Source organism: Sinocyclocheilus rhinocerous, unplaced genomic scaffold (genome assembly GCF_001515625.1).
Source record: "Sinocyclocheilus rhinocerous isolate Xijiao unplaced genomic scaffold, SAMN03320098_v1.1 scaffold382, whole genome shotgun sequence".
Lineage (NCBI taxonomy): Eukaryota > Metazoa > Chordata > Actinopteri > Cypriniformes > Cyprinidae > Sinocyclocheilus > Sinocyclocheilus rhinocerous.
Window position 1 is genome coordinate 1,800,063 of NW_015642829.1, and position 14,475 is coordinate 1,814,537.

Below are 14,475 nucleotides of genomic sequence, written 5' to 3' on the forward strand. Positions count from 1 at the left end.
GTGTGTGTCTCTTCTGATATATGATGTGTGGGGTCTCAGCAGTCCAGCTCAAAATTGTGTTGCAGTGTGCAAGATTAAAAAGCAACATCTTTACTTGCTTCAAGAAATATATATCATGGAGATGACAGTTTGAGGAAAATCCTGAAGACTCTGTCTGTCTGTAGGTACTGGAGGAGATTTCATGCTACCCGGAGAATGCAGACGCTAAAGAACTGAGACGGATTCTAACCCAGCCCCATTTCATGGTGAGTCACAGCTGATTCTTTTGTTAATCTCTTTACAATACACCTTAAAGTCAACATGAAATCAAAATGAACTCTATTTACTTTCTTAATGCACTTCCTGGTCTTGTTGTGAATAATTAATTTGTGCATGTTATTCTTTGTAATATTTAATCAAAATGTTATACCTTGTTTTTCCTCTTAAACATTTTTGTAATGCTGGCATCATTTGTGTGGGCTATTGGATAAAATAGTAGCCAATAGCCAAATATCTGTTTAGTCATTGTTTTAGCAAACTCACATTGCGTCTGGTTACATTGAGGTACGAAATACCACCCTTTTCACCATCTAATCAATTCCCACCCTAACTTTTAGTATACTGTTGGAAATATGCTTCATTTAACATTGTTTTATTAATTTGTTTTATTTTTATTAATACTTTTATTCAGCAGCGACATAAACTGACAAAAAATGACAGTAACGACATTTATAATTGTTCAAAAAATAAATACTGTTCTTTTGAACTTTCTATTCATCAAAGCATCCTGATGTATCATTGTTTCCACAAAAACATTAAGCAGCACATCTGTTTTCAACTGTTTCAACTGTTTAACAGAAGTAAATGGTTTGTTAGAGCCAATTCAAATTGACTTTAAGGATCTCAAAGTGATTCTCATTATGATTGCAGAGTACGACAGCTCTGCTAACATCAGGAAGTACAGTGAAACAACAAAAGTGGAGTCTTCAAGCTTGATTACATTTCTGTCAGCAAAACTCTCTTTGAGAGCTTAATTAGAGCACTTGTACTTAGTCTTCATGAGTTGGATCTGTTTATTCGGGATGTTGTCAGCTGTGTTTCACCATCTCAGATTTTGCATTCCTTTTCTGTAATCCTCTTCTATAATCAATGAGCTGTTTGTTAGTCATCTGTGTTCAGAGCATTATTTCTGTGTTCTTATCAGTGGGACAAACAACCTCATGACAGATGAAGCGGAGAGTTTGCCCTTCGACCACACTGACTGTTTGTCAGTAAGGTTAATCTAGAGCAGGGGTCTTCAACTAAAATTGCTTGAGGTCCAGTAATGAACCCTCCTCACCAGCCAAGGTCCGGACAATTATATTGGCCTACCTTAAAACATGAATTGACCGTTTTTACCAGACCAGGGTTTCTGCAGGATATTTAAGCTCATATTTAAAGGGGTCATATGATGCCCATTTTCCCAAGTTGCCCAAGTTGATATGATTCTTTTGGGTCTTAATGAAAACTCTGTAACATAGTTTGGTTAAAATTTCTCAATGGTAGTGTAAAAACACTTTTTTTTACCCTGTCAAAAACAGCTCTTTTCAGATCAAGCCGTTTTTGTAGCATTTCCCTTTAAATGTTAATGAGCTCTGTTGACCCCGCCCCTCTCTTCCAAGCTGCTCTCGGAGAGGCTGTTTACTTTAGCCGCATTCATCGTGAAACTTGCTAATTTTTAAGACCTGCACAAACAAAATTAAAATGACTGTAAAAAGCATTATTTACAGTTCAGATACAGGTTTTCACAAAAACTAAAAGTTTTTTTTTTAAATGATTAACTTCACATTTCAGCCTTTAAACTATTTTTAAGAAAATTGAGGCAAAAAGTATCAATTATTATATTAATTGAAAATTAGTATCAAGTATTATAGCCTATTAATTAAATAACATATAAATATTATACTGTCTTAATTGTTTATTAATGCATTATCTTCTTGTCGATCCACTAGTTCACATTTACAATTCTGCGTGTGTGCTGCATAAAAACATGGGTTGATTTTCACATTGGTCTGAACAAAAATAGCAGAAGGGCTTATTAAAAATGCAAAATTATTCTCTGCCAGCAGGAAGCGCTTTCGGAACGGCAGAAATAAAGCGTTTCCCCAGTAACGGCTGTACACAAAGCAGCACAACACGTGACTTTGAAACGTGCAGCGCTCATTTTTATTTAATTAAATCATAGCCTTTTAAAGTTTAATCGTCACGTTAAGCCATGTCGCAATTCTTGTCTTACCAGCGTCCCCAAATTTAAGACCTCCTGAAATCATAATTAATACTTTCTTGTACCAATTAAGACTTTTTATGGCCTTAAATTTGATAAAACTAAATGTAAGGCTTTAAGGACCCGTCAACTTTCCTAATTTTTGAGAATTCCATTGTTTTTCACTCACTGAAAGTTTCATCTGTTTGCGCGCCGCTCTCTTCACTGCACATCTGAACGTAGCAACAGTAAACTCTAGTAGCAACCCGTGGCGCCATAGGACCCAAACGGCTCTACTGAGCTGACCTTGATGTGCTTGATATAAATTTGATTTTGTTAGAAAATAGCATTTGGCATTTATTTATTTCATTATGTCAAAAGGCTTCGTGGTCCGGATGGTCCGCCAGTTGGCGACCCCTGATCTAGAGGGAAGGGGCTTAGTTGATTAAAGATTCCTCTCTTTTTTTGGTGTCTAATTTTATTGATCTTTCAAATATAACAGAAAACATATTGAACTTTCAAAATTGAAACATCCTTTCCAGTCCAAAAAAACACTTACTGAAACTTTAATATGACATAATTCTACAGTTTTAACTTTCAATCAGGGGTGATAGTGAGGGTGAGAATTGTTGGTAAGATTAAAAGTAGAAAAATTGGAAAATCTGATTCTTCAAAGTGTGTGAGATCAGTGGGAGACAAATATGGCATGGAACGGAGTGAAATTAATTAAAATAGTCTCTGCTATGATTCAGAATGCAAGGGACTTATTTGGGGGCTTTTTGCATTATTTTTACTTCCACTTGAAGTACAGAACTGAGAAAAATTAAGAGGGAATAAGTCAAAAAGAGCTCATGCATGAGAAAATGAGACTGGGGTGATGTCAGCCTCACTAATTCTGAATGTCAGGTCAACAGTGTGTGTGGGGGGCAGAAAAGAGAAAAAACTCAAGAGAGGAGGGAGGCACCAGCAGGTACTAGCTGTCAAATTCCAGCATGCCCTTGATGCTTTTCTCACACTCTCTTAATTGCACACAAGATAGTACGAGATGAGCTGGTGAGAAAAAAGAACAAAGTTTGTGTCTCTACACACTGAATGCCATGTTTACTTAATGTTACTAAAGTCTATTACATTTTGTTTTTAATTAAGAAAAATTTAAGGGTTTTAGGAAGCCAGCCATCAGACATAAAGCACAATAATAAACTAAATTTGTATATTAACGTTCAAAGGTTGATTATTATTGTCAGTAAGATTATTATTTTTTTTTTTTTTAATGAAAGAAGTTAATATTTTTATACAGCATGGATGCATTAAAATTGATTAAAAAGTGATAGTAATTTTTTTTTTCATTGATTAAAAAATTTTTTTTCAAATAAATACTGTTCTTTTGAACTTTCTATTCATTAAAGAATCCTTAAAATATATCATGGTTGCCAAAAAGATATTAAGCAGAACAACTGTTTTCAACACTGATGATAATCTTTATTTAGCACCAAATCAGCAAGGATCGTGTGACACTGAAGACTGGAGTAATGGCTGCTGAAAATTCAGCTTTGCCATCACAGGAATAAATTACATTTTAAAATATATTTAAATAGAAAACGGTTATTTTAAATTGTAATCATATTTCAAGATTTTACAGTTTTTACTGTATTTTTAATCAAATAAATGCAGCCTTGGTGAGAATAAGAGACTTCTTTAAAAAACATTTTAAACTAACTTTGCCACAGTAGTGTACGTTTTCTCAAGAAAACATGAGGGTGCTTGCATGACTTGCTGCCTTGACTGGTTACTAAAGCGCTGTGATTGCAAAGGTGATATGAGTTGATTTTTGTTAGTGTTTACTAGCTGGTTGCTTATTCGCTCAGGTCTATAATTTATTTATTTTTTATTGTGTGTGTGTGTGTGTGTGTGTGTGTGATACTCTATCTCACTCTCTATCACTTTCTTTCAGGCCTTACTTCAGACTCATGACGTTGTGGCCCATGAGGTGTACAGTGACGAGGCACTGAGGGTCACCCCACCCCCCACATCACCATATCTCAACGGAGACTCACCGGAGAGCACAAACGGAGACATGGACATAGAGAATGTTACACGAGTGCGCCTAGTTCAGTTCCAGAAGAACACAGATGAACCAATGGTATGACTTACAACTTTACTGTACATTTACACACACACACACATATATAAACCTACAGACTTTTATGCATAGCATGAACATGACATCAGTTTCTAGTGGTTATGATCCCCCACTTTCAGAGTGTGCAAATGCTAGTGCTGCACATCAGATATCCTGTGTTGTGAGGCTTGGCACACATCATCTCATCCTGAGATGATGGTGGTCTTGATTAAGCTCTCATAGCGGTTAAAATGTATTTCCACATGTTAGTCAAACTTCCTGAAAGCTTCTTTCTCATCAATGTGGCTTTAAATGAGTTTGTGGGCACTGTTTCAGGGCATCACGTTGAAAATGAACGACTTGAACCATTGCATCGTGGCAAGAATAATGCATGGAGGAATGATCCACAGACAAGGTACATGCACCAGATCGGTTTTCCTTCAAAATCCATTATCTTCACCCAACGCTCCTATATTGAGATCCACTATCCTTCCATCTCTCCTGTATTTCCATTATCTCCATAAACACTTCACAAACCCCTCAACCCATGATGGGCAGATTGCACTGTCTCCTAGAACTTGGCAGCAGTGTGACACTGACGTACAAGCCTTACCCACATGCCACACACACATGCCATCAACAAGTATCTCCTAAATGCATCCTGCAAGCGGGACAAGCTTATATTAATTAAGATCTCATGCAGTTAAAGTAGTTAAGTTTTCAATTTATGAAGGTTGTAAGGCTAGCGATGTTTATTGACGCATTTAACATGTTGCTTTGTAACAAATCAGGAACTTTGCATGTTGGAGACGAGATCCGGGAGATCAACGGCATAAGTGTAGCAAATCAAACGGTGGAGCAGCTTCAGAAGATGCTTGTGAGTAGGAACGTAGCATATTTCCAGCTGTGCCCCTCTTAAAAGAAATAATTTACCCCAAAATTACAATTTTGTTACCATTTAATCACCCTCATGTTGTTTGAATTATGATTTTTAATCTTTCATGGAGGTACCTAGCAAAATGTCCAGACTCACAGACGGCAACTAGTGGCGACTGTCTCTAAAATTGTGTTCCATTTGAACATTAGTGCCCTGCAAAGTGGACTTCACAGGGCATTCCAACAACTGTAAAGTGGAATGGGTGTAAAGTGTGTGAGACACAACCGTTACAATGCAGCTATCATCATTACAGTTAAATAAGACAAAAGACACATCTAAAATAACCAAATTGTGTTTGATCAGACATTTATCACTCTGATTAATGCAGAATAACACAGAGACTCTTTTTTTATTGTATACGTTTTCCATTTGTATTCCTTGAAAAAAAGAAAGTGATGAGTAGATGACAAAATTTCATTGGAGTCTCTTAAACAGGCATTAAACTTTACTACCATTATGCAGACCATTAATCCAGTAAAAATGCCCTTTTTTAATAATTAGCTTTTTATTTTTCTTTTGACAGCGGGAAATGAGAGGCAGCATCACCTTTAAGATTGTGCCAGGCTACCGCATACAGCAGTCGTCCTGTGAGGTAATGGCCTCTGTGGCCTTTGCACTGTCCTCTGCTCTGTCTCTGCCAGTCTCCTCTCTCTGCAGTGCTTGTCTCCCTGGCCTATCGTGGCCTTTTGTGGTGGGGTTTGATTGCCGTGGATTCTTGTGTGACTAACTGCCTGCCTGATGGCTGCGTGTTAATGCTTTTCTCCCCAAAAGCCTCCATCCTGCTGGACTAAAAGGCCTGGCTCAGACACTACCGCACACCAATTTCACAACCAAGATACCGGAACCCTTGCTTACGTATTGCCAGTGTTGAGGGAAGTTTAGATGTACAATGTGAGAATGTTTTACAAGCTGTTCATAAACAGTTTTGCAGCATTATTCGCAATTTAAAAGTGAATCTGTACCATGTTGATTACAGAAATACATTTTTTATAACACTCACCTTCCATATCACACTACTACTGAGAGGATGTTGGCATTAAAGTGGTCAGTTTTCACTTGGAGTACCCTCACACAGTAAATCTTCGAAGGAAGACGTTTACATGTAGACAATTGCGTTGGCTCCCTCTTTTGGTGGGAAGCTGCAATGCGGTCTGATGATCTGTAGCATTACCATGCTTTAAAAATGTCTTTTTATGAACTTTAATCTCAAGCAAATCTTTTGGTTTCCCTTACACAATGTCCCCAATTTCTTACCGCAGTGTTGGCTAGTGTCCGTTTGCTCTGCTGTTTCGCTGACCTCTGTATCTTATTACAGAAAGAATCCCCCTCCACCTCCAGACAGTCCCCTGCTAATGGCCATTCCAGCATTAACAGTTCTATCTTGGTAAGGATCCCAGGCAACCTCAAATAACGACCCCCTCCCCACCCCCCAACAATCTCCTAATGTTGTTTGTGATTATTTCACCAATCATACCCTCTTAATTTGCACCAGATGTTATTAAATTTGATTAATGTCCAGTTTTATGGTTTTGTTTTGTTTTTCCAGTTAGCTTTTTTTATATTTCACTAGAATATTTTAATCTCAATACACAAATAACACAAATACAAAGACTGAACAAGACAGAGTTTCCTAGTTTCCGTTATCTCAGTTCACAAATTGGTGTGCTCTGTGCTGCTGTAGCTCACTCACTCTGACTGCCAGTGTGATTACAGTTTGTGGTCCCAGGCACACTGTACAGTGGACGTGGGATCTACCGTTATACTTTTTAACAGCAAGCACAATGATTAGGCCAAACTCAATGGAGGCATGCAAAGGATTCCTAGCATAAATAAAAGCATGCATACTTCAAAAAAATAAAGCAGTGATACATTAGCACTGCATATGAACTAGGGGTGGGCGATACAGAAGTTGACATGATAAATAAGTGGAAATTTGTCAAATAATATACATTTTGAGTATTGCATTGGTTACTGCATGGCCAAGAAGCCATGTCCCTTTTTAGTCAAACTTAATGAATCAAATATATATTTTTAAATATTTATTAAAATATTCCTATTATATATCAACATAAATAAGTACTGTAATACATAATAATAATTAATAAATATTTGCTCAATAAATTATTTCATTGAAATGTTCTTGCAATTAGTTAAATATAAGATAAGCTGCTTTTTCTTTATACTAATGTAATTCTCTTTTCAGTAAAATTCGAATAAATTCAGTAAATATATATTGTCACTGGCCAAAATTTGAAATAATAACATTTGCTAATATCGCCCACCCCTGAAATGGACCCAGTGGGACCCTCTTGGTGTTCTTCATAGAGGAGGGTTAGTCTCCACCTCATGAACATGCTTGAATGGAGTGTGGTGCTGAAGCTGCTTGCTTGCTCCTTGCTTTCTTGTGTGTTGCTGTTCAGAGATTTATCCTCAACAGCCCTTCTTCTCTTTTTAACACATGCATACACACAAAATGAAGTAACATTTGTGGTCCTCCCTTGTGGAGATAGCGTTGCCCCCAGTGTTTTTAACCAGAATTTATTATGTAATGTTATGTTTTGTTGAATGTATATTACTTTTAATTGTTATTTAGTTGTTTCATGAGTCAATGTCTGCCTTTCCTTTGTAAATGGTCAGTCTCTCTTTTACTGCTGGGCTTTGCTTTACAGGACTTGCCGTTAACCATCCAGCCAAAAGGACGCCAGGTGAATAGAACATCCATCAGTCTTACCACCCTCTATTGACTAGCGCTTTTCCATACTGCCTTTGTGCTTGAGATTGAGTGATTCACCGCTATTAACATCCTGCTTTCTCAATCAGTTCTTGCATTAACACCATTTACCATCTGACATTGTGATTTTTACATTAGCAATAGTGTTTAGCTGCTCTACAGACAGACTGACTTGCAGGTTGTAGTGTTATTGCATTACACAACAACAAGACTCTAAATGCAAAGGACTGGTTATTAATGCCTTTTTTGTAATTACTAAAAAAAGTTTAAATAAATTTCAAGGGCATTGTCATTTTAACATAGATTTTTAGTCTTACAGATGGGTTATTCTATGCGTTGAACCAGTTGAGAAAATATCAAAAACAAGCTTTAAATTAAATGTAACTATTTAGTAGAATTTTACCTCTATTCCATTTTAAAATAAATACGTTTATTAAATAAATTAAATTACTAATTTATATTTATTTATTAATGAAGTTAAATTATTGTGTTGTGACGAGTGTCCTCACAGACAGTAGATTACACTAAAGACGAGATGAAGATACGAAAAAGACAGTTTTCTCAAAAATACCCATTTGAACCGACTTTTTAGACAGTATATCAACTCTAAGACTTGTTTATGTTTTACTTTTTTTAATGCATTATTCCACATAAACCATAAAACTGTTGGCACAGAATGTCCTAACTATTATTCACACTCTGTAAGACTTTTAGCTTTGTTAAAGAATGGATCAGGTATTCCAGATTGGTGTCTCTTTCTTATCCTAACCCCATGCAGTCTCATGCTTTTCTACTGGCCCTGGGCTACAGAGTGGTGTGTGTTTCCTCTCACATCCCATCTAGATTACCCTGCAAATCAACAAAGCTGACAACATGAGGGATCAAAGAGCCCATCACAATTTGTTTTTGTAATTTCTCAAAAACAAGCTTTAAATTAAATGTAACTATTTAGTAGAATTTTACCTCTATTCCATTTTAAAATAAATACGTTTATTAAATAAATTAAATTACTAATTTATATTTATTTATTAATGAAGTTAAATTATTGTGTTGTGACGAGTGTCCTCACAGACAGTAGATTACACTAAAGACGAGATGAAGATACGAAAAAGACAGTTTTCTCAAAAATACCCATTTGAACCGACTTTTTAGACAGTATATCAACTCTAAGACTTGTTTATGTTTTACTTTTTTTAATGCATTATTCCACATAAACCATAAAACTGTTGGCACAGAATGTCCTAACTATTATTCACACTCTGTAAGACTTTTAGCTTTGTTAAAGAATGGATCAGGTATTCCAGATTGGTGTCTCTTTCTTATCCTAACCCCATGCAGTCTCATGCTTTTCTACTGGCCCTGGGCTACAGAGTGGTGTGTGTTTCCTCTCACATCCCATCTAGATTACCCTGCAAATCAACAAAGCTGACAACATGAGGGATCAAAGAGCCCATCACAATTTGTTTTTGTAATTTCTAGTCCTGGCCTTGAAGCATTGTGTCCTGATAGGATGAAAAGTAGAAAGGGAGACAGGCAATCAGCAGAGGGCGCCATCTGCCAGCACGGTCCATCTGTGTTGGCTGAAGTACGTCACTGAGTGATGGAAATGATCTACTGTTACAAGTGATGAGAACACAGTGACGTGACTGACTTCACCACCCTGCTTTGTTCCTTTTTATCAACCCATAACTTTTCCGAACGTTAGCGTTTATAGATGCATTCTTCATCTCAGCAACCCCTATCACACTGCTGTACTAATGCCGCCACAGTGTCGTGATTTTGCATGATGTTTGTAATACTCTCATGCCCTAGATCTCCAGACCTCCAATCAAGGATACATTTTCCATCAAGGTAAGATTTTAAAGAATGAGCCCAATCCACCGCAAGTACTCAGAAACAATTATATCATCAGTGTGATTCTTTGAAAATATAACGTTAAGCTTTATTTTACAGTGTTTGTACTTAAAGGCCCCTTTCAGTCAATTCTATGTCATTTCTTTTTAATCTGGGAGTCACACACCACTCTACCCTCAGACTGCAGTTCGGTATTCTACTGCACTAAAGGTCCACCGAGGACTCCGTCACATAACTCACTCTCTTACATACTTACATGCATCATCTGTTTGCCATCATGCTCAGATTTCATAGCGTGCTGCTTCAGCCACGCATGCTTCTCATTGCAACCAAAACTTTTACCCTGACCTGCAGCTGTACCCTGACCTCCTCTATCAGTCAGTCCTTTCCTTTGCGATGTCTGTGTCACTGTAGGGCTTTTCTGACTTCCACTGACCATGTCTCTTCTCAGATCTTTGTACGGGCACAGTTTGAGTATGATCCGGTGAAGGATGACCTCATCCCCTGTAAAGAGGCAGGGATTCGCTTCAGGGTGGGTGACATAATCCAGATTATCAGCAAAGATGACCATAACTGGTGGCAAGGCAAGCTGGAAAACACCAAGAATGGCACGGCGGGATTGATTCCCTCACCTGAACTTCAGGAGTGGTGAGTTTGGTTCTTTCCAGAAGATTGTGATTGGCTGCTGCTGAGGGTAGAGGGAAAGAAGATACAGTACAACGCAAGTGGCTCTCAATGCAATTTAAAAGTACTCAAAGGTGTACTATCATCCACGGCTAACAGATATGCTGCACGCTAACCACATGTTCATCTAATTGATCTTTTGTTTGTTTTGTTCTAGGAGGGTGGCTTGTATAGCCATGGAGAAAACCAAGCAAGAACAGCAAGCAAGCTGTACTTGGTTTGGCAAGAAAAAAAAACAGTACAAAGACAAATACCTAGCAAAGCACAACGCAGGTAGAGTTTCCGATGGGTTTTCTGCACCTTTCCTCTCTGTTCATACAGGCACCAGGCACCAGCTACATACTGGTCAATCAGCTCTTTCTTATTAGTGATCTGATTAGTAATCTTTATGTGCCCCATAAGCAAGAGTAAAATCGAATAGTAAGTTTACTGATGTGGGTGTATGATGTCACACAAAAATAGCGGCTCCCAGGGAGATGTACACAATTATTGATTAGTGATAAACATTCACTTTTAAGAACTTTACTGCCTTTTTAGCAAATGTTTGTAGAGACAAGTGTAGGAAATGCAAAAGGGCCATTCATAAAATGGCTGCCTTTTCTAGTTTGAGAAGTACATTTTGTAAGATTTTAATCATTCTATCAGATAAATGTTGCATTGTGCCATCTTAAGTAAAGAAAAACATTGTCATAATTATACAATATATTTCATATATTGTTTTATATTATATATAGTAAAATGTATTTAGCTTGAGATGTACAGTATTTACAAAGTGTATTCTAAAGTTTGGGGTCAGTAAGATTAAAAAACAAATACTTTTATTCAGAAAGGATGAATTAAATTGTTTAAAAGTGACAAAAAATACAAAATTATAATGTTAAAAAAAGATTTCTATTTCACATAAATGTGGTTCTTTTGAACTTTCAGACAGAAACAATCAGAATCCTGAAAAATATATTAAATTAGAAAATTGTAATAATATTTCACAAAATTACTGTTTTTACTGTATTTTATGGATGAAGAGACTTATGAAAATCAAAACCATTAAAAAAAATCTTACTGACCCCAAACTTTTGAGCAGTAGTGTTTGTCTTCAGAAGGACTTTCAGTTTTTCCATTTAATTTGACATTTGTAACTATTGTGCTCAAGCTGACATTACACTCTTGAAATTACACTCTTTTAAAAAGAGAATTTAATGCTGGTATTTGAATGAATTGAAATATCTACTTTTCAATTTTCAGTTGTTTACTACACAAAAATCATAGTAACAGGGTTGGCTTTTTTCAGTCTCTTACTGGCAAACATATCAAAGCATAAAATAAAGTAATAAAAAAGAGACCATAACTCATACAAGATCCGCTTTATAGAATTACCTGGTAAATTCTGCTCATTAGCCCAATTCAGACGGTAATTGTTTCTCATGGGGACATAAACTATTTTCAACATTTACAGGGGTTAGTCGTGATATTATTGCCGTCCAAATCCAGAATGTCTGTGTTTTTCTTCCACCAACTGTTGCACTTCCCTGTAATTTGCATGCATATTTATTACTGAAATGCTGGAAAGTATACAAGAACAATATTTCATAACTGCTCCACCACAGCGAGTGGCAGCTGTTAAGAACAAATAGAAAAAAGAAGAAAAGCACGTAAACATTTGATTTGGTCATTATTATGGCAGCAACAGGCATGCAATACAATTTTAAAATATGTATTATATACAATTATATGCATAAAAATATAAACCTAACAGCTTTATGTTTACCTTATGTAAATATGAGGTTGCAATAAGTTATTTCTGCTAATCTCCACATTTTTAATGACATCCATCATTTTGAGAGATAAAATGCAAGACAGAAAACCATTTTAACTATAGTGTCTATTTTCCGATTTTTAAACTGGAGATTTAATAATCAAATAATAAATAGGATATTATTAAATCTGAATTTATTCTCATTATTCTGAGCATATGACATTTTATTTACAGCAGAATGACATTTTATTTACAACCATGTGACTGAGCACGTGAGCAGCACATTCCCGAGTTCGTAGGATCACAGAACTTGCTTCTCTACTAAATCGCCATCTGAATGCATGAGTTTTAACGCTGAGGTGCCATGTAAATTTATTCTACAGACGTCCACATGAAAAATTAGCTTTTGTTGATGATCAAATTCTACAATTTCTGTTTTATTTTTTTTCTACATCATTACTATTGTCAGATATTCAGAAACAGTATACAGTATGATAAGCAGCACAAGATAACACTATGTCGTTGATGGCCATTGCTAACTCATTCCAGGAGGAACAGTGTCAGGACGAATGCATGTATGTCTTTTTTATGTCAGTGACAGTCTATAATTAGTATTATTATGTTTATATTTGTTCCTGCTTTTCAGTGAAAGCAGACTCATGGGAAGGTTGTCAGCAGTTGTTGCAAGAAACGTCTTCATTGAATGTTTCAGACTGTAGTTCAGAGGCTGTAGGGAGTGTTTTTGTGTGTCTAGTGGTAGGTATGGGCAGGTAACAGGGCCCTGTGCTGTCTAGCTCAAATAACCCGAGTTCCTGACTGCAGCATTTCCACAAATAGCAGGGTGACTTGTGCCAATACATAGCCAAGTAGCTATGTGTCTGATTCTGCCTGCTCTTCCTGACCAAACAGTCTCTTAAGAGTGCACCAGAGTCTTTCATTTTGCTTCAAGTACCAAAGGGTCTCATTAAAGCCAGCCACAGTGGAAACCTGGGTCGTTATCGCTGATGAGCACACCTGCATATGTAAACCACTATGCAACAAGTGTGTTTATGCGTGTGTTCTCACGGGAAACGCAAAGGCCGTAAGTGAGACGCCCACGTTTTCAGTAAGAGTTTGTGGTTGCTGGTAAAGGGCCAGGGGAGAGAAAAAGAGGAACTCATATGTCACTTACGTGAACGGATGAAGTTCATGTCTTCATCATGGCTTCAGGTCCAAACCAACACACAGACCTCCACTGAAGATGCACCTGTATATGTGCTCTTGGATGTACTCTGAGACAAATTTTACAACCTCTATATAAATCGATCCTGAAATTATGAAAGGTGGCAATTATATGATCTCATTGGAAGCATGGTGAACCCCTCCGCATTTAACATCTTATATAAGCAAGTCATTTAGGTCCTGCGGTCTGTAATATTAGCTAACACAGGGTCAGGTTACTATCTTCGAACACACAGGATGTTAAACGACGCCATCGTTCCTTCTTGTCAAGATCTCCCCAATGGTGTGGAATAGATTAAAAGTGAATTTGTTAGTTCAGTGATGAAGACTCCACTAAATCATAAAGCCAGAAGCATGTTCTGTGCAAGTATGTGAATTCAAACTCTTAGCTACACTACCTTGTTTTCACATTGTTGCATTAAGCAGTGTTTCTGAACACAATTTATGATGCAAGAACACTACCATTCAAAAGTTTGTGGTCAGTAAGATTTTTTTTAACAAAGAAATGAATGCTTTTATTAAGAAAGGCTCATTAAATTAATCAAAAGTGACAGTAAAACTTTTTAAACAAAGATTTCTATTGCAAATAAATGCTGTTCTTTTGAACTTTCTATTTATAAATGAATCCTATTACGGTTTCCAAAAAATTATGCAGCACAACTGCTTTCAACATTGATAATAATAAGAAATGTTTCTTAAGCAACAAATCAGGATATTAGAATGAATTCTGAAGGATCATGTGACACTGTAGACTGGAGTAATGGCTGCTGAAAAATCAGGTTTGCCATCACAGGAATAAATTATATTTTAGAATATATTAAAGGGTTAGTTCACCCCAAAATGAAAATTCTGTCATTAATTACTCACCCTCATGTTGTTCCAAACCCGTAAGACCTTCGTTCATCTACGGAACACGAATTAAAATATTTTTGGATGGAATCTGAGAGCTGTCTGA

General features: G+C 36.6%; 1 protein-coding gene across 8 annotated transcripts in view; it reads left to right on the forward strand.

Moving 5' to 3' along the window:
* caska (calcium/calmodulin-dependent serine protein kinase a) overlaps positions 1-14,475 on the forward strand; it is a 258,155-nt gene that overhangs the window by 233,510 nt on the left and 10,170 nt on the right. For 3 of the 8 annotated variants that reach the window (XM_016574043.1, XM_016574044.1, XM_016574045.1), the window contains 10 exons: positions 165-245; positions 4,173-4,361; positions 4,677-4,755; positions 5,132-5,217; positions 5,801-5,869; positions 6,593-6,661; positions 7,947-7,982; positions 9,821-9,859; positions 10,314-10,510; positions 10,704-10,819. In XM_016574043.1, coding sequence (XP_016429529.1) covers positions 165-245; positions 4,173-4,361; positions 4,677-4,755; positions 5,132-5,217; positions 5,801-5,869; positions 6,593-6,661; positions 7,947-7,982; positions 9,821-9,859; positions 10,314-10,510; positions 10,704-10,819 — 961 coding nt within the window. The remainder of the gene's footprint in view (positions 1-164; positions 246-4,172; positions 4,362-4,676; positions 4,756-5,131; positions 5,218-5,800; positions 5,870-6,592; positions 6,662-7,946; positions 7,983-9,820; positions 9,860-10,313; positions 10,511-10,703; positions 10,820-14,475) is intronic. The other 5 variants (XM_016574046.1, XM_016574047.1, XM_016574048.1 and 2 more) reach the window with 2 other exon arrangements.